Source organism: Knufia obscura, assembly GCF_036327395.1.
Source record: "Knufia obscura strain CCFEE 5817 isolate CBS 148926 chromosome Unknown scaffold_6, whole genome shotgun sequence".
Lineage (NCBI taxonomy): Eukaryota > Fungi > Ascomycota > Eurotiomycetes > Chaetothyriales > Trichomeriaceae > Knufia > Knufia obscura.
Window position 1 is genome coordinate 893657 of NW_027042692.1, and position 18376 is coordinate 912032.

Sequence of the window (18376 nt, forward strand, 5' to 3'; positions counted from 1 at the left end):
GGGTATCTGCGCAATACTGTGCTCTTGCTTTTTCCCTTCCCCATGTCGGTACTGTAGACTTTCACGTCCGTCATGCCACATTCGCCTGCCTGTTGTATGTAAATCGGCATTACTCATTGAGATCATTCATAAGCAAGAAAGAAAATAGTGACAATTCTCACATCGGCGGCCTCCGCCCAGTCCGCCCCTCATACTCTGACGCCGTCTCCTCCATCTGCGACGTCCCACTCGATGTTCGTCCGAGATACTCACGATCTCTGACTTCGGTTGCGATCCTCCTCAAATCCACCACACCACCATTTCTATGATGACTCTGAAGCGCCTCAGAACCTGCATCGACGATACCCTTGCTGTCATTGTCATTTCTGCTCGTCGATGCCTGAAACTCCTCAATCGCCCGATCCATCTGCCTTGTATTCGTTAGGAAAGGCGGCACGCCATTGTCGATGTCAAAGTCGAATGCGATGTCCTGGTCGATGTCGTCGGTTGGCATGTTGGGTCCGATGGCGACTTGTTTCTGTGGGAGTCTGCCGAGGATGTTGCGAGGTGGCGAAGGGAATGTGGTTGTGGGCGGGGCGTGTATTGAGGTTGGGGAGACTTTGCGTGTAGTTGTTGGTGATGGCTGTGCCGGTGGGTAGGGGTTATACTGTGATAGAATCGAGGACCTCTTGAGTGGTGGAGAAGGTGTTGATCGGCTTATAGCAGCTTGTGGTGAGTATCTATTTGCTGAGAGTAGGGTTGAGCCGGCTCTGATGGGTAATTGTGCCGATGACTCGATGGTTGTACTCGTGGTTGATGACGACCTTACTACGGTCAGTGATGAGCGCGATAACCTCAATGGTGCTGGCATGTCAGCGGCAATAATCGCTGGTGAGCTTACGACGCTGCCGTCAACATCCGTCTCATCACTTGTCGAAAATGCCGAGATGGTGGTCAAGTTCTGCGTGGGTGAAGGCGTGATCGTCCTCTCGCTATCACTATCAGCCTTTGGTGGAGTACTGGCAAGGTCAGCCTCGATCTTGGCAAGCACCTTACTTGTTCGAATCTCTGGTAAAGGAAGCCCAGTCTCCCTATCGTCATCGAGCAGCTCAGCATATCTTTTGTTGTCCATGTACTCCTGTGCGAGGCCGTCTTGACGAGCTCGAAGCATAGCGTTGTATACGCGCCTTATGCGATCGGCTTCATCCCTGAGCCGTTCTACTCTTTGTTCATTATCAGATTCGTTGCTCTGGGCATTGTGTGATGCGGAAGTGGTTTGCTTGTAGGCGTCGAGCTGGTGCGACGAAGCCGTACCGGGTCGGATGCTTGATGGGCTGCATTCATGACCATCACTGTCAGAATGCCTGTCATCGTATGAAGAGCCATACCCAGAGTCAAACGATGCATTCAACGGAACCTCAGCAGCGAAAGAAGCAGAGCGTGCGCTGGATGGAACAGTGATCGCAGTCCCATCACTCCTCGGATCAGTCATGATCGACTGCTGTGACGACGATGATGGCCTGCTCCGATCACTGCTGCTATCATCCGAGTGATCAAATCGAGCAGGCTTGTACGACCTGCTTGCTCTGTGCTTCTTCTTGATGCTTGAGGCAGGACTGGTTTCGCCGGCACGGAAGCCATGAGCAGCTCGAGGATCGCTGTCAACAAGTGTCATGACATTAGATTGAGCCAGCGTTTGTAAGGCCTTCGAAGTGGTGGCTGATGAATTTAGGGACTGTCGGCGACTTCGCTTAGCTTGAGGATGTGTCTCAAGCGGGCTCCAGACGTAGCTAGGTTTCCGCTGACGCAATGAAGTTGACGATGTCGAGCTTTTGCGGCTGGACGCCTTACTGCCAGGTGTCAGCGGCAGAGGTTTGTACTTGTCGATCGATGCACGTCGCATACGGCTTGCAGGTCTTCTTGTGTGCAAAGTATTCGCGGTAGAAGTCTGCATCGCATCAGGAGCCGAACCGCGTCTTGCGAAGTCGACCGCATCCGTGCCTTCTGGACCATCGGCATGGATATTGACACCATCCCTCACGAGCATCGAGAGGTGTCGCTTCTTTAGTTCATTGACCTTCGAATTTCTATTACTCTTGTTGAAGCGAAGCCTTAGTGGGGATAGTGGCATTGAAGGTTGATGTACTTCCATATCACATAGGAGCGTGTCGGTATGTAGCGCGACAGATGAGTCTAGTGCTAAGCCTTTGCTTGCTGCTAGTCTCGATAGCCGGCTCGAGGCTGGTCCTGGCTTTTGGATCTGCGCAGACGACTGCGAGCCAGATTGGGGCGATGAACCCGCAAGCGGATAGTGGTGTATGCGAGAAGTAGTCATTGGCTGACATGAGTTGCCCTTGGCTTCAGTCAGAGGCAGGCGTGGCAACGGACACTTTGGCGGCGCCGATGGAGGAGGTGACCTGTTCACTCTTTTCTCAAAGATCGGAGCAGTCCACAACTTCGGGAAAAAGTCAAGGTGCGGTGACTCTGCTAGGCTGGCAAAGGGAGGCGATGCCTCGAGGTCAGCATGGTGGTCACCATGGCATGGTATCGTGGTGGACTCTCTCCTAGCAGGAGGTAGTTTCTGTGTCGTGTTCGACTCTAGAGCTTTGTACGTATCTGGCTGTGGCCAACTCCAGTCCAGTATGCTCGTGCTGATCGACATTGTTTCCGAAATCCTGTGAGCATGCATAGATGGCCTTGCTAGGGTCTCTAATGAGAGCCGAGAGGCTTCTTGTGGAGTATCCGGCAGCTGCTTGGCAGGCTCAGGGTCCATAAAAGAGTACTTCGATGCTTCTCGCCGTAGTGACAACAGCTTCGAGCATTCTTGAGCGAACTCCTGATCCTGTTTGGGGTCATGTAGAGGGGACAGTGGAGCGACACCTCGAAGAGCTTCCTTCAACGACATCATCGGCATAGTCTGGTCATCCTCCGCCCGTGGTAGTGGTACCGTCTCTTCAACTCTACGTTTCTTCTCCGGCTTCGTTCGCAAGTCCTTGAAGTTGGGAATAAGTCGAAAACCTCGCCGAGGAGTATGTGAATCAGCCGAAGGCCTTGGTTTTGGTGATTCGTGCACTCTTTGCGGGCACGCCCGTTGTTCGTCGAATGTGATCGATCTCTTACGAGGCCGGCTAGATCTTGATGCAGATTCGGATGATCCCGGTCTAGTACGTACTACCACTTTCGAGGCAGTAGAGGTACTATACGAAGACGCCGGACGCGACTTCCGTGCCGATGCGCGGCTATTTCTGTTTCGAGCAGTACTATTCGCGGGGTTTGATTGTTTGAGGCTCGAGTCTTCGTCTGGCCCTTGAAGCTGGGGCATGTCGGCGAATGTGCTCGCACTGAACGCCTGACCGAAGCTTGCCTTGGGTAAGTGGGAGGGTGATGGAGTACAACGCTTCGTTACCCTCGGACTTGATCTTTTTGTCTTTGACGTCGCTTGTGTCAAGCGAGGCTTCCGGCCAGCTTTTGAATGAATTTGTGGTAAGGCGTCGATGTTGCCGTTGTCATAACTTGGAACTGGTAGCTCCGGTAGCTGCTTGTGCTCGTATTCATTCGACGTGAATGCTCGGAAGGACTCGGAGAGCTGTTTGACCGCATCGTCCTGTCTCGGCTGCTGAAACGGGACAGGTGCTAGGGCAGGTGCGAATGTGAAATCTGGCGAGGAAGTCGCGATGTTATCCAGCACATTCAGGAAAGAATGATGTTTTGGCTTCCTGCTTCCCTGAGAGATGTGCGAGGAAGTCATGTTAGAGCTCTGCCTTCCTGCTGTGTAACCATTGGCAGCTTGCTGAGGATTAGTACCTGCGGCCTGCTGACGCACGGCCGATCTATTGCTTAGCAAAGTTCGAGGTCAGCTGAAGAGATTAGCACGGACCAATGTTTCGATGGAAAAGTAGCAAGGGAAGGTAAATCTCAGATCGAAGACTGTGCGCCCTGAAAGACATATGTAGAGCAAGGGCCATGTCGATGATCTGGGGTTTGCATCCATCCCTCATCCTGTACACCATGTATGTCAAAATGTAGGTTTCGCTGTTGCATGTGTAAATATGCATGCAAGGGAGGGGAAAGCAGACCCTTGCTGCTGCTTGCAGCATTATGTGTAGTTCTCGAATATCGTAGTGTCATAACAGTATCCCAGGCTGCAGCCTCACGATAAGCGAAATGGCAGGCATTATAATTTGACCGTAAATGTTGCGCTGCATGGTATTTGTGTTCGCGTGAACCTGCTCATCGTTTCCTGTACCTCAAAGTAGTAAATAGCACCTGTTTTTTTTTCAGCGGATGGCGCCGGACAATCTCAGCGTGAAGGTCGGTTCGAACGCCGTCCCAACTGATGAACGAGTCTCGAGTACTCTGACCCACATCGGACAGCTCTGGCTAAGGACACGAACTTCTTGTGTCCGTCATTTTTGCAAACACGCACAAATCGAGGTTCACCGAAGCTTTCAGCATTCGTCTTGGATCGAGCGGCTCAAGTTTCGCATCATCTCACTCGACAGAACCAGTCAAGATGAGGTGAGTCGGTCCAATGGGTATCTGCCATCTCCCCAAAGCTGTATCCCTGGGTGGCGGTTCGTGACATGCATCCGACAGAACATGGGTCCTGAAGGCGTGCAGACGCTAATTGCTGGCTTTGCCTTGAACCACTTGGAACGTCTGCCGCGAAAGAGACCGACAGCCAGAACCAGCGCCCCGGGTCGAGTCTGCGACTGAGGTTGGCCAGAGCTTCGTGATTCCAATTTAGCTAGGTGTCAAGGAGGGCGGATACAAGCCTCCTGAGCCCGTGTTCCGTGACGTGCATGCTGTTGTGCTACCGAGAACTATCAAGATTTTCCCGCGAAGTCAAATTCGTCCCTTTGAGAAGTGCATGTTCTTCTCCCAAGAAAGTTGTTCAAACACTGGTGATGCAGCGCCTTGTAGCTGGTCACGGGAACGCTCAGCTTCGAGTTGAATGCATAGCAGATATGAGGGCGATCGTGAGGAGTGTTGTTCATGAGATGGAGGAGACAGATTTGAGGTGGCTGGACAAAAAATCCGAGATGAGCTCAGCTCATCCCTGTTGGTATCCCAAATGAGGCAAGGCGTTCGTTTCTAAGTTTCAAGCGAGATGGCGCCACATACGCTAGTAACGAGCACCCGGGGTAGTCGCTGTCTGTGTCAGCGATCAAGATTAAGTCAGACGTGATCTCAATTTCGACCTCGTGTTTACAAGCATAATCTCCTGCGATCGCAGAGATCATTACCCATGAGAGCTGATCATCGTCAACCATGTGCTGCATCCTCGCAGAGTATTGGGGGATCGGCAATTTACAGTACAATGGAAGTGTATGACGCTACTCGAATACGTAGGGAACTGGTCACGTCAGTAGGAACTCACAGCTACCTACTCTCTAGCTACAGGTGCTAAAAGTGCACCCTAAAGGAATAGCAAATCCGAGTCGAGGCCGTGACCTGTGTGCAAGCCCGTCTTCCCGTTCGGACGAACCTCGCTATGCTGGCTCTGCGTAGACACACCCCTCTCTCTATGTTCGCATATCGTGCCTCCAGTGGTAGCCTGTAGTTGCCACTTGTAATCCGAATCTTGCAAAGGTAAAATTGCCCCTCTCCCATCGATTCGCGATCCATGCTAACGCCATCGCTATGCTCTCGTTAATCTCGATCATGCAAGAACCCTGATGGTAATTTGGTTGGGACGCAATAACGACCATCCACTCCAAAACGCTGGAAATGCCAAAAGCAGAATCCCCCTCGTGTCTGCGCCCGTCCTAAACAATCACTTCCGTATTGTTCGTAACCTCAAACGCCACTAATATCCAGAAAAGTCATGTTGCTTGCGGCCACTACCGCCTAGCGAACATGCTATTCTGGTCGGCCCTCTTCTTCTTTATGAGTGGCGGTCCACCTCCAGGTCTAGCTCCATTGGGACCCATTCCAGCACCGCGTGGCTGCATACTGGCGGGACCAGTAGGAGGCGCAGGCGAGGAGGTCTTTTGGACTTTCGCCGATGCATTGCTGCCGTCCATAGAACTCTCTCTCTTTCGTTTCTCGGCGCCAGAATCCGAGCCAGTTTTTACGACTGGGATCGAGGCAGCGTGCTGGCCAAGCTGCTTCCTGGCTCTGTCTTCTCTTTTTCTCTGTACGTGCTTCTGATGCTCCTCTTCCTGTCGCTGCACATCCCTTCTCTCCGTGGGCGTCAGCTTCTTGCGATCGGAGACTCCGCAACTCGGTTCATCGTGTCCAATATCGCCACAAACTAAACACCGCTTGGCTGAACATGCAGCTTTTGAATGCCCCGCCTCCCCACAGCGCACACATCTGCCTAGTGACGCCTCCCGTGCCTTGTCATTGTCACAATTATGGCTGAAATGCCGATCAGACCCACAAATGTTACAATTGACTTTCGCATTGAGACCGAAGCGTCCGCCGCTGGGCCCATTAACGCCTTGGCCTGCAGCAAGTCGTTCAGCCGTCACTTCCCGATCGCTTTTGACCGAGCCGTTCATGCCTGTCGCCATAGATGGGGATGGCTTGACGCCTCTACTCTCCGACCCTGGTCTAGAAACCGAATTATTGGAAGATTGATGGGACGGTGGGTCGGGCCTGGACGGGGTCGGACGTTCTGATGTTGCTGGAGGTGTATTTCGGTATGTGCTACCATTTGCGGCCGCTGGCTTCGGTGCATCGCTTCTGCTGTCCTTTTCCTGGGGAAGTGATTTGGCTGGTTTTGATACAATGTCGGAAGCAGGAGTTGCAGTCTGCTCTCTCGATGGCACTGCAGATACTGGGGATTGGATGTGTGCTTCTTGTTTGACTGGTGGAATCTCAGGTTTATTCTCTTCCATGCCGCCCATGTCGACATCGTCCTTCATCATGTCGGCCGTGAGGAGAGGCTTGTTGAACAGCTGTAGGATATTACCGTCGGTGTATAGGTTCCGATCTTTTGAGTCAGTGACAAGTGCTCGCCAGAATTCACCTTGGATAAGCGCTTGGGAGTTTCCAAGGACCCAGAGAGAACATTTAGCTCTGGTCAGCCCAACATTCATACGCCGGACATCGTTCAAGAAACCAATACCCTTCGTCGAAGCCCTCACACACGAGAAGATGATGATCTCAGCTTCTCTACCTTGAAATGCATCTGTCGTGTTGAACTCGATATCGTCCAAGACTTTCTCGCCATACCGCATTGAGAAGCGCTGCTTGAGTGCCTTCAACTGACCTTTGTACGGTGTGATGATACCGATGTTGCGTTTGAAGTTGTACTTTGGCACATCACTGAGCAGACGAGCGTACATGGCCAGTGCAACATTGATTTCTGCGTTGTTCACCAGCGACCTGCCCTTGGGTGCTGACTCGCTCATACCCTCAACATCAAAGAACCGATATGGAGAGAAGATTTGACTGCGATGCCAAGGACGTGCTCGAAGTCGTGCCATGTCACCACCATCCCGCAGCCTCGAATCGTAGAAAGTCTTGCTTGGAAAGGCACTAATCTCTGGATGCATACGGTACTGTATATCCAACAGATGCACGTCCTTCTTGTGGTTGTTCTCCATACGGGCGAATAAACTCTGCTCGTATTGATACTTGGCAGCTTGTCGGGATAGCACTGTTGGGGGCAATTGCTTTGGGTCACCGACCAGGATACATTTTGAGCAACCATATTTCAGCGGAATGAGTGCTGACAACTCAATCGACTGGGCAGCTTCATCGATGATGACAGTCTCGAACTCGACGTTTAGGCCTTGAAACGTGTCATGACCACTACCACTGAGCGTGGCACAGAGCACATGAGCCGAGTCAAGGATCGCTTGTTGTATTCGTCGTCGGTTGATGTCGGCATCTCGACTCGCAGAGTTCTGTTTCTCTCGCAGCTGGTCGATCTTGGATGATAGAGTCGTCTTCTTGCGTCTGAGCCCGTCGAGAAGATGCTCGTCAGCGGTTGAGGGTTGGCCACCTTGTTGCCTCGTCTCGTCCATCTTGCGCCTGAGCTCAATCATTTCGTCAGAGGCACTTTTGTGCTCCATCATAACGTCGTGAATGTTTTCCTTGTCGTTCTCGTTGATGCCCATGGTCTCGTTCAATCGAGCGTTGACTAGCTCTTCAAGTGTGACATCTCTGACGGCAGCGTTGATGGCATCGCTTCGACCAAAGCGAACGACGTTCAGCTTCTCGGTCTTGCCGTTCTGCATCTTGACGCCATCTTTGAATCGCATGACCAACTCGTCGACGGCTGCATTACTCGGTGCGCAGACAAGGATCTTCTTCGCAGTCGGAGGCGGCGCGGGTCCACCTCCAGGTCGAGTCGACACGCTGTTCGTATTCAGCATCCGCGTCATGACTTCGCTGAGTATAGCGGTGATCGTCTTCGTTTTACCTGAACCAGGGGGCCCTTGCACCAAAGTGAAAGCATCGTTGTCGACAGCAGATTTGACAGCTTTAGCTTGCGCAGTGTTCAAATTATGCAACTCTTGCAGGTCTTGAACCTCGTCATCTCTGTATTCGAGCAGTGGTGAAGGCTTGGCTCGGATGATCTCCTCGGCCAGATCGTAGTATGGCAGAGCCATCAATGCACCATATTCTCGTTCGAGCGGCGTTAGTGACAAAACCTGCACCGCATACACGGTGGCTTTGTCGTTGAGATGCTGCCTCATTGGGTTGTTAGAGGAGTTGACTCGGTACACAATCTGAACCTCGCCGCGCTTTCGACTGATTTCTTTGACGCGTGCCAGACAATGTGGTTCAGAGGGCTCGGCATGAGGACGGCTGCCCTTCGACAACAGTACCACATCTGACGGTCCTATACCCAGCTCCCTTCCCTCGGCCATGCTGATCGTGCTATTGACCTCGAAAAAATTGTCGACGATCATGGAACTGGCCACCTTCACCTCGAACGGCTTGAAATTGCTGTCTTCTCGCGCAGTACGGAAGCTCTGCCACCCTTCGAGGATGAGCAGTGGCTCGAAAGTCTTCTGGTAATCTTGTACCGTCTTGAACGTATTCGTGACAAGAGTATAGTCGTCCTTGCCAGAATTAGGCGGCGTTTCAGTATCAGCGAAGAAGTCCCAAGCCAAGATCGTCTTGTGTAGACCAGTCAAATCCGGGCTCAGACGTGCTCGCATATCCTTTGCAGAACGAACCTGCTTGATCTTCCTGATCGGCATTGACACAGGCTTGCCAAACCGACTGACAGTGGCCGTTGTTGTCTTTGTCGAGCCAAACAGCTCGTCGTCTCCGGAAGACTCTGACTCTGATTCCGATGAGACCATCAAGTCACTACGTGGTGCGGAGTGGTCTTTGCCCTGGACACCGAGACCGGCGAGACCAGAACCTGCTTGTGCTGTCTGTTCACTGCCAGTTCTTCCTTTGAGTCTTGCTGCTAACTCCGCACGTCTCGCTTTCGCAGCGGCTTCTTCTTTCTTTCGCTGTTCAAGGAAAGCCCTTGATGTCGCAGCCTGCTTTTTCTGAGTTTCTAGCAGAGACAGGCCTTGAGGTCTAGGTGGTATGGCAGCCTTCTTTTGTTGCAGCTTCTCTTCTTTCTTCTTGGCCAGCAGTGCTTCTCGCCTATGCTTCTCAGCTTGAGGAAGCTCGGTCTTGTCAAGCAGGGCTTTCATATCCTCATCCTTGATACCTTCAGACAAATCGTCATCATTGAGTGATATGACCTCCTGTTTGACTTTGGCTTTGTCACTGGCATCTGTCCACGAACCCAGATCCAGGCGCTGCTGCTTTTTGGTGACAGACTTAGGCTGTCGCACAATTTCCCTACCAGTGTACTGCTCAAGAGCACGGATCAATCCGGCTTTCTGGTTGTCACTCAATATCGTTCTTGTGCCCTTGCCCTTGCTCCCACCAGCGACGGAAACCTCTTCGACAAAAGTAAGAGCATAACTGTCGCTTGGTATTTCGGTACCATACTCTTTGAGCCGACGTAGCATTTCGATGATCAAGTTGACCAACGTTTCTGCCAGGTATGGATCACGTAGCCTCAACCACTTTACCATAGAGTCTAACGCCTTGGGAGCTGATCCGGATGACGAAGACGCGTCAGTATTGAGCAGGGCTTTCGTCACACCGGGTTTCTCGCCTGGGTCTGTCCCTTGCTCGACAACTTTGACGAACACAAAGTAGTATCCAAAGAGCTCCTGCGCATACTGCATGGTGTTACGGCAAACTTCAGTCATCAGCGGCTTGTCAGAAACCTCAATCGACCACTTCTCCATCCGCCTGAAGATGGTGGTGAGGAGGAGCCAAGTATATTGCCAGTATGATTGTACAGCATGTGCCTCTCGGCCTTCGAGCTTTCTGGTTCTCAGCAGACCATTGGAATCACAAAGCAGATCCATAAAATCTTTGCCGGTTTTGAGCAGTCGAGGTATTGGTTTGAATGGCATCATGGTTGCTACCCTCCGAAAGACCCAGCAAAGTGAGTACAAGGTGCTCGAGAAGAAAGCGTCCACAACGTGCGTCAAAGCCTCGACGCGGCCAGGCTCCTGAGCGATGTTCTTGATGAGCTCCATAGTGGCTTGATATATGCTATCATTGCTAGAGAACAAGAGAGCTATCAGGGCCATGTTCGTCTCTTGCTGGGTGAATAGTGGATCCAGGTGCTTAGCCGGGAACTCAGCCAAATGGTCAATGCATTGACTCAGCAACTCTTCGATCTTTGAGAACATGGTGTTGAAGGACTCTTTTTCAGCCTTACATGATGTATCCGCCTTTATAGGAAATTGCTCCAGACCAGCAAGTGGCATTGTGCCTCTGAGCCAGGCCGCGGACAGGTCGTGATGATCGGCATCGAGGTATCGGTTAACGGCGCGCCAGAGCTCGGGTGTATGTGAGCTATTGGGAGCTTCAGGTTTGTTAAACGACAGAGCTTCATAATCTGATTTCAGGATCAAACACTCCAAGGCCAAGCTGTTGCGGACGAGCGTGGTAATTTGGTCTCGGACGGAGGCTTTTCTCACGTCGTCTCCGCCGACTTGAAAGGCGAGAACAGTCGGTAGGTGTGTGCTAACTGTAGCCAACACATCGGACAAGACAGGTCTGCTGGCGAAACCCAACTTACCATCCTTGTCGGTGAAGGGCAGAACTGTGGTCACAAGTGATTTTACTACCCATTCGAAGCACAGCTGCTTTGCTGCCTCAGAAAGCTGTGTCGACTTGACACGGGTGAAGAGTTGATGAGCCAAGGTCCGTGTGGCAGGCGGTCGTGTCCCGGGTTGCAGGGCTTTGAGGAAAGCCTCGATCCAGGAGAGCACATCTAAGCTCCCATTCGCGTTCTTGGGTCCAGCGTGGATTTCCAAGGCTTGGTCGAAGTTTCGACTGGCGAAGATCTGCTCGGCGACAGTCGCAGCCGAGAGTCCGGGCAGAGCCTCCCAGTACGCATCAGGCGCCTTGCTCCAGAGAAGTTTTAGAGACTGTGTGATATGAGGTATTGCTACTGTTCGTGTCGCAAGGTGATCTAGCGTCCTCTTCGGGAAGTTGAAGCCAATATCGAACAGCTTGTGACGTATCTGTTCTGGACTCAGCTTCTCAATGATGACTTTGAGAGCGGTCCAACACCGCACCAGACCGGTGTCGTCGGCTATCGTGTTCATCTCTGCCACAAGAGTGTCCTTTATTGCCCAGTCCCATTCTTCGTCGGTCGGACATGTTTCCAAACGCTGCCATGTCTTGACTGCCCAGTTGAGGCGGTGTTGGTTCTGAGAGAAGAGAAATTTGGTGACAGCCGGCAAAATCTCTTTGATCTTCAACTCTCTGTGTGTCTGAACGAGTCTGAAGGGCTTCTCGAAGTGGGCTTGTAGGAGAGATTCATTTGTGTAGAATGCTTCGCAGTGCAATGTCTCGTACAGGGCAAAGAGCTGAGCATTGTCCAGCACTTTTGGAGTCCTTTCCTGCGCTGGTAACGATTCAAGCTTTCTCGAGGCAGAGTCTAAGCCAGTCTTGATCCTCTGAATATCCCTTCTGTTGATGATCTCCAGAAACTGCTTGACCTCGTCATCTTCATAGTCCTGTAGTAACTGCGCCTTGAAACCAATCTTGCCAAGGTGGTACCTGCGAATGCATGCCTCGCACTTAGCAAGCTGTGTGTCTAGGGTTTCGTAGATCCAGGCGTGGTATGGACGACACTCTTCTCCATCGAAGGCAAGGAGGGGCAGTGCGTTGAAGAAACGATCTCGGCGTTCTTTGGACTCCTGCTCCTTCTTCCCGTCGTGATCGCTGCGGTCTCCGTCAGATAGTCGAGGACAGAAGATGTGGACGCCTTTGGGGACTTTCTTGAGTTCACTACCATCGTTAGCCACTTTTCCCGTAGACAACAGTAAAGACATACTTTACGGCAGCCACATGCTCCGCCATATTTGCTTAAAGCCTTCAACGCTATCTACATCGAACGCCTGCAGATCGACGATGCACTATAATCGATCGTGAGGAGGATAGAGAAAACGTGGTGTTGATCGAGGAAGCATGGCAAGTGTGTCTATGAAATGCAACGGGATTCAAGTGCATCGTTTGGTGTCTGCCTGATACATCACTAGATTACTAGATCAGCACAATGGTGAATGAGATTGTTCTCAAAGTGAAGCCCAAGTCATTGTGTTGGTATGCAGATTGCCGCTCCCTGCCCCATCTCAAGAAATTTAGGTGCATCGCGCTTTCAGTTGAACGCGTTAAAGTGCTTTCATTAGCGTGATGATGTCATTTTGACCAATCAGGGGCAGCGAGCACATGACAAGCAAGAACGACCATAGAACTACGACGAACTGTCTGCTCTCTCATTACAAGACTCGTTGAGCCAAAAGCCTTTTACCACACCACAAGAATATGCACAAGTCGTGCGTGAAGGCTGGCGCTCGTTAAAACCCAAGCATAATGCTACATGTTGCAGAACGAGATCAGAAAGACGTTGGGAAACATGCTTATATTTTGGCACAGAAAACGCCACGCTCAACTGCTTGCCAGAGCCCGCAACCGCTCGACCATAACAATAATTGATTTGTATCAATAGAACATTGCGCCGTGGAGGCCGTGACTTGTCTAGTCCAAAGAACATACGCTATACGTTTGACGCCGCTCCTTCATTCCCTTCTTGCACCGTCGTGTACCGTCTTCTTCCTCCCGTTTCGGTCGTCACCGGCGTCAGGCCGGGTTGTGAGTAGCTGGACTCTACCCTTGACAAGTATGATGCCGATGTAAAGTCTCTGCTGGCCTCGAAGCTAGGTCTCATAGGCCTATCGAAGGACTGCCTCGGCCTAGATCCTGAGCGTCTATGTTCGAAGGAGTGTCTCGGCCTGTCCAGCGACGACCTTACTTGGTCGGCAGACATTCTCGTGTGATATTGAGGTCTCGCGGGCTCGGGAGATGTGTTAATCCTGGACAGCGGTGCCCTTGTGAAGTCGAGTGACGGCACTGTTCTGTCAGTACCATCACTTCCTGTTTGGCTATGTGGTTGTCTCGTCGGCGCTTCCGATGGAGGATATATTGGTCTGGCTGATTCTGTCATGCTTGGAAAACGTGCATGGTGACTCTCAACCTTCTTGGTTGGCTCATCAGCTGCCACTTCAGTCGTGTCTGAAGGTGTGCCTGATCCAACAACTGCTTTCGGAGGTACATACGCCCCATACTGATCGAGGTAATCGAATTTGCCTTGGCGCACCTGCTCCCGAATAACGTCAACATCGTATGGTCGATAGTTCTTCTGAAAGAACTTGACACAGAATCGTGGTAGTAGGCAGATCATCACAGTGAGTAGCAGTAGTACCCAGAAACTCAGCGAGCCATATACTTCCGCTCCTGATTTGTAGAACTGGAAAGAGCCCTCAAACGATGAGTAGACACCGGTCCAGAAGAAAATCAGCAAAGTCGATATCACCGTAACAAGGACCGTCAGCCAATCCCAACGATGAAGGTTGAGGAGAATGTAAGCGTTGACCACAACGATGTCTGCGCAAGCAATGTAAACACCCATCCGACTTCGGTCTGCTACTCCGCGGCCACTCTCTGTCTCGAAGGTTGCCGGGGCGAAAAGGAGGTGACCCATGAAGTAGCAGATGGCTGACTGGTAGATGCCATCAACCATGTAGCCCCAGAACTTGAGCTCTGACCATTCTTTCCTCTCCATGCCTTTCCGATATAGTTGTGGCACAGCGAGCGACACCTTGTCACTGACATCCTGATCGAAGATACCCATCAGAATGACGGGCAAAGACGTGAATGCCAAATTCACTAGCAGGATGTATGTGTAGTCAAACAGATATGTGATATCGAAATTGTTGTAAATTTGGTACCAGAAGAGTGCGAAGGTCCAGACAATGTTCTGGAGCCGCGTTAGTCAGGTTACGTATAACGAAGAATCGACATACCTTGTAAAAGAAGTTGCCAGTCATCTCAGCAAGTCTCTTGTACGACCACCGACCGTGCACAAGGACCAGTCGTTGCAGAAATCTGAACTGACCGATAGCATAGTCCGAGGACATAACTGCCTGGCGACCTTCTTCACCAGCGATACCAACACCGACGTCGGCTTCCTGAATCATGGCGACATCGTTGGCGCCGTCGCCAATGGAAAGCGCCATGATGTCGAGGCCATTCTTGACAAGTGCCACCACAGCAGCTTTCTGTGCGGGGGACACTCTGCAGCACAAAACAGACCTACACTGTTTACACAACAGCAAGAAACGCTGTCGAAGCTCGTCCGACAGGACCAATTTCAAGGATTCGCCGTCGATTATCAGTGCGTGCGTCGCAGCTGGCGGCTCATGGTTCTTGCGAGCCTCAGCAAGTTCCTCGTCGGATCCAGTCAGGTTAAATGTTTTCAGGTGTTGGTCAAGTAATCTCCCAGCATCATCAACTGTAGCTTCAGGCAGATCAAACAGAATCAATTCCATGTCGTTTGACAGTAGGTTGCAAGAGAAGCCGATATTGATAGCTGTCTCGACCTTGTCACCAGTAAGCACCCACAGCTTTATGCCAGCTCTGCCAAGCAACGCAATTGTATCAGGCACACCATCCTGAAGGCGGTCTTCGATGGCAGTGCCGCCAATAAGCATAAGTTCTCGTTCAATGCGGTCAGCCACCTCCTCCAGCCGATCTTCTCGGTTTTGCACAGCTTGAGCTGCGAAGTCGTGATCGCGAACCCATTCTTGATAGTACTCCTCGCTAAGATCTCTTTCAGCCACACACAGTGTTCGAAGACCTTCTCTTGCAAACACTTCCAGATTCTCCGCGGTGGCCTTCCGTAGTTCTTGCTGTTCACCTTTGGCAAGCCTAGAGTAGATCATACTGTCGGCGCCTTTGCAGAAGAGTTTAATCCTGCCATCTGGCATTCGAATGATGGCAGACATCCTTTTCCTGGTCGAGTTGAATTCCAAGGTGTTGAGGACTTGGTATGTCCTATCTTCGCCCTGTACGTTCACAAGCAGATCGTCGTTGTTACGGCCAAGTACTGTGAAGCCGCAGTCCCGAGCTGTAGCCACCAGTGCAGCTTCGTCTGGCGATTGTGCCTTGAACTCGATCTCGGGCGGATCCCCTGGCGTAGTCTCGGTGATCACGGTATGGCACAACGCCAGTGCAATCATAAAGTGCTCACAAGCCCTCCTTTGCTCCTCACCCGATCTTCCATTTAGGTCGTGAACATAGTCACGTGATACAAAAGTCAAATTTTCGTCCTTGAGGTAATCGTTGTGGTGCATTTTGCGGAGCTCTTGAAGCATCTCGACCCTGGATTCTGCTATTTGAGCACCCATCTCAGCAGCTTCTTTCTCAACGTCGATACCTTCTCTTCGTCGCATACCGGCTTCGGCTTCCGTGTAGGCCTCGCCATATGGTCGACCGTTGATCGTACATTTTTTGAACTCCATCACGTTTTGTGTCAGTGTTCCAGTCTTGTCGGAAAAGATGTACTCGATCTGACCCAAGTCATCTGAGATATTCCATGATTTCGGTGTGCATGGATAGTCGAGCTTCTCGTAGTACATGAACGTGTCGGAGTAGATGAAGAACGCTTGCGCTGAGCGAATGATTTCCAAGGAAATATACAGCGAGATGGGCACCAAGTTCTGGAAGAGGACAAGTGCTGACCAGAATGTTACAATGCCGCTCACAGGAGGACTGCCACCAAGGGAACCGAATTCGAAGTATTGAGCCGTATAGCCGCCTTGGGTACTCCAGATGATACCTTGGACAAGACCAGAAACGAGACACATGAAGAACAAGATGATGAAGTTCCAGATGACGTTCCTGTTCAAGTCCTTGGCCATGCGAGCTCGCTTGCTGGGCGTGATACCTTGGTTGAGCATGATCTTGGTTTGTTCTCCAGTGAAGACCACCACACCAAGAGCCCATTCGGTGTTCCGGAGATTGCATCCTCGGAGCAGCAGGTTGTTAATCCCTATAGGTTCTGCTCTTTCGTGCGTTGGACCTTCGGGGCTCTTGATATCTTTCTCATGCCACTTCATGACCGCGTTATATGCATAGAGGTTTGGTTGGGGCCCTTCGCTTTCAATGGTAAAATCGGCCTTCTCACAGTCCCGTGCGTGTCGCACCGTACGGCTTGCTTGAAGAGCATTTCGGACTTTCAAATTTGTTTCACCGTCCAAGTTCTTGGTCTCAACGTAGCAAGCACCATCCGGATCAGAGGTGGACAGAACGACCACATCGGCAGGTATCTGCTCGTCATTGTATATTCTGACGAAGTCGCCGACCTGAACGTTCTTCCAATAGTCCTTCTTGAATGCAGCCGTGCCTGATACCTGCTTGTCCTTATTCAATATACTACCATAATCTTTCACTGTCATAGCGCTCTTACGCTTAGAGCTTCGCTTGGGGTTGAGCCCTGATGGAGCATTTCCTCCGACCGTGAGATGGGCATTATGCTCTGGTGCAGTATCAAAAGAGTGCATACTTGTTGGTGTTTCAGGGGCGAGGTAACCATTAATCTGCGTACTGGTGCGGATGCCAGGTGACGAGACCGGAGTCATGGCAATATCCTCCCCATCATCACTACGGATTGACGACATAGAAGTGCGCTGCGTTTTTATCGTAGGCCTCGTCATGTTTGTATCCTGCCTCGAAAGGTCGGCCCCATCCGCATCTTTCTCTGTTGGTTTTGTCTTTTTCTTCTGCACCATGTGCTTGCTTGACCTGTAGATACCAATAAGGGATTTGGTTGTAGCTTTCTTGATTCGCCTCCAAAGGGTGATGTTGTCCTCGGAAGCATTAACGTTATTCCAGCCGATCAAGCGATATACCGGTGAATTGTTCAGTTCATTGTCCAACACTGTCCGCCTCCAGTCCTCGATGCCATCTTTGATGGCGGTCAAGAACAGAATGACGATCAGTGGCACCGCTGAAAGACCAGGATTGTCAACCCCGAAAATGCTGAAGATTCCCAAGATAATGACAAACAAGAAATAATTATTGGCAATGTTGTGAAACTGCCACCACAGATTTTTGGGTATAAAACTCAAAGGAGTGTATTTTGCTGTCCTGATCTTGTTCCGCGCATACTTTGCTTTGGGAAGGCCTTGCTCGGTTTTCGCGTGGTCCGGCAGAGGCAGGTTGAACCATATCGTCCGGCCTGTCGACTCTTCGGGTCCGACCTCTTGTCCCATCGGGCTGTTCTCTGTGATTGTCGCATTGTTCCTTTGCGCAGGCTGCTTCTCTTCGTAAAGGGATGGTTTGGTGGCGCGACCTAGAATGGACAGCCTTTTCTTCACAGCTCCTGGCCCGGTCTTGCGCTGAGTAGCCCAGCGCATTCGTTTGGTAGGCCTTGATACGTCGCTCGTATTTGTCCGCACGGGTCTTGTGGGCTCCTCGAGGTCATCTTCAGGGCCTTCGAACTGCACTCTGGGAATGGTAGACATAGAGTCGGTTGAGGCTCACTATCGTGCCCGGATCAGGCGCAAGGAGCGTAGTGAGAACGGGAGAGGTGAATGGTGTGTCTTGTCGAACCTGATTCCCCCTTCGGATGCACCCTCCTGCGCGACTACCACCAGTTTCTTTGGCCTCGGAAGGTTCGGCCGAGTTCAGCTTTGTCGTCCGTGATACTCGACCATCGCAGACGAATGCAGCAAATAGGTTTGCGTGATGTCGAGTCGCTTGGTTTCACTACGATATCACTTCGTTATGGTGGTCCATGGATGGGCTTCTCAGAGCACCACTACCTTCCGAATGGCAAAGGGTCCAGCAACGTCAAGATCGCTGTTTCTTGCGCACTTCGCTTCCTGATGATGTCGAGTCGGATGTCGACAGCAAAGGACTTTCGCTAGCCAGCAACTGTATAGTGTACAACGAAAGAAGGAAACGGGAAAGAACGAGGGCAAAGTGATTGTGTAATCGTGATGATAGATCGTTGGTGGTGAAGGGGTTTACGGGGAGCAAGTCTCATGTCAGCGAG

General features: G+C 51.4%; 3 protein-coding genes across 3 annotated transcripts; all 3 read right to left on the reverse strand.

The window, feature by feature from the left end:
- Window positions 1–157: 157 nt before the first annotated feature.
- On the reverse strand, window positions 158–3727 carry PMZ80_005826 (uncharacterized protein; the record flags this gene model as incomplete). Its single annotated transcript, XM_064874243.1, has 1 exon — window positions 158–3727. One exon carries the CDS (start codon window positions 3725–3727, stop codon window positions 158–160), a length of 3570 nt encoding a protein of 1189 aa, XP_064729965.1.
- A 2095-nt stretch (window positions 3728–5822) lies between these two features.
- SEN1 (DEAD-box type RNA helicase) lies at window positions 5823–12339 on the reverse strand (the record flags this gene model as incomplete). The annotated part of the gene is made up of 2 exons (XM_064874244.1): window positions 5823–12267; window positions 12314–12339. 2 exons carry the CDS (start codon window positions 12337–12339, stop codon window positions 5823–5825), a joined length of 6471 nt encoding a protein of 2156 aa, XP_064729966.1.
- A 697-nt stretch (window positions 12340–13036) lies between these two features.
- DNF1 (phospholipid transporting ATPase) lies at window positions 13037–17843 on the reverse strand (the record flags this gene model as incomplete). Its single annotated transcript, XM_064874245.1, has 2 exons — window positions 13037–14296; window positions 14343–17843. The coding sequence occupies 2 exons, from the start codon at window positions 17841–17843 to the stop codon at window positions 13037–13039; spliced, it is 4761 nt and encodes a 1586-aa protein (XP_064729967.1).
- Window positions 17844–18376: the final 533 nt, after the last annotated feature.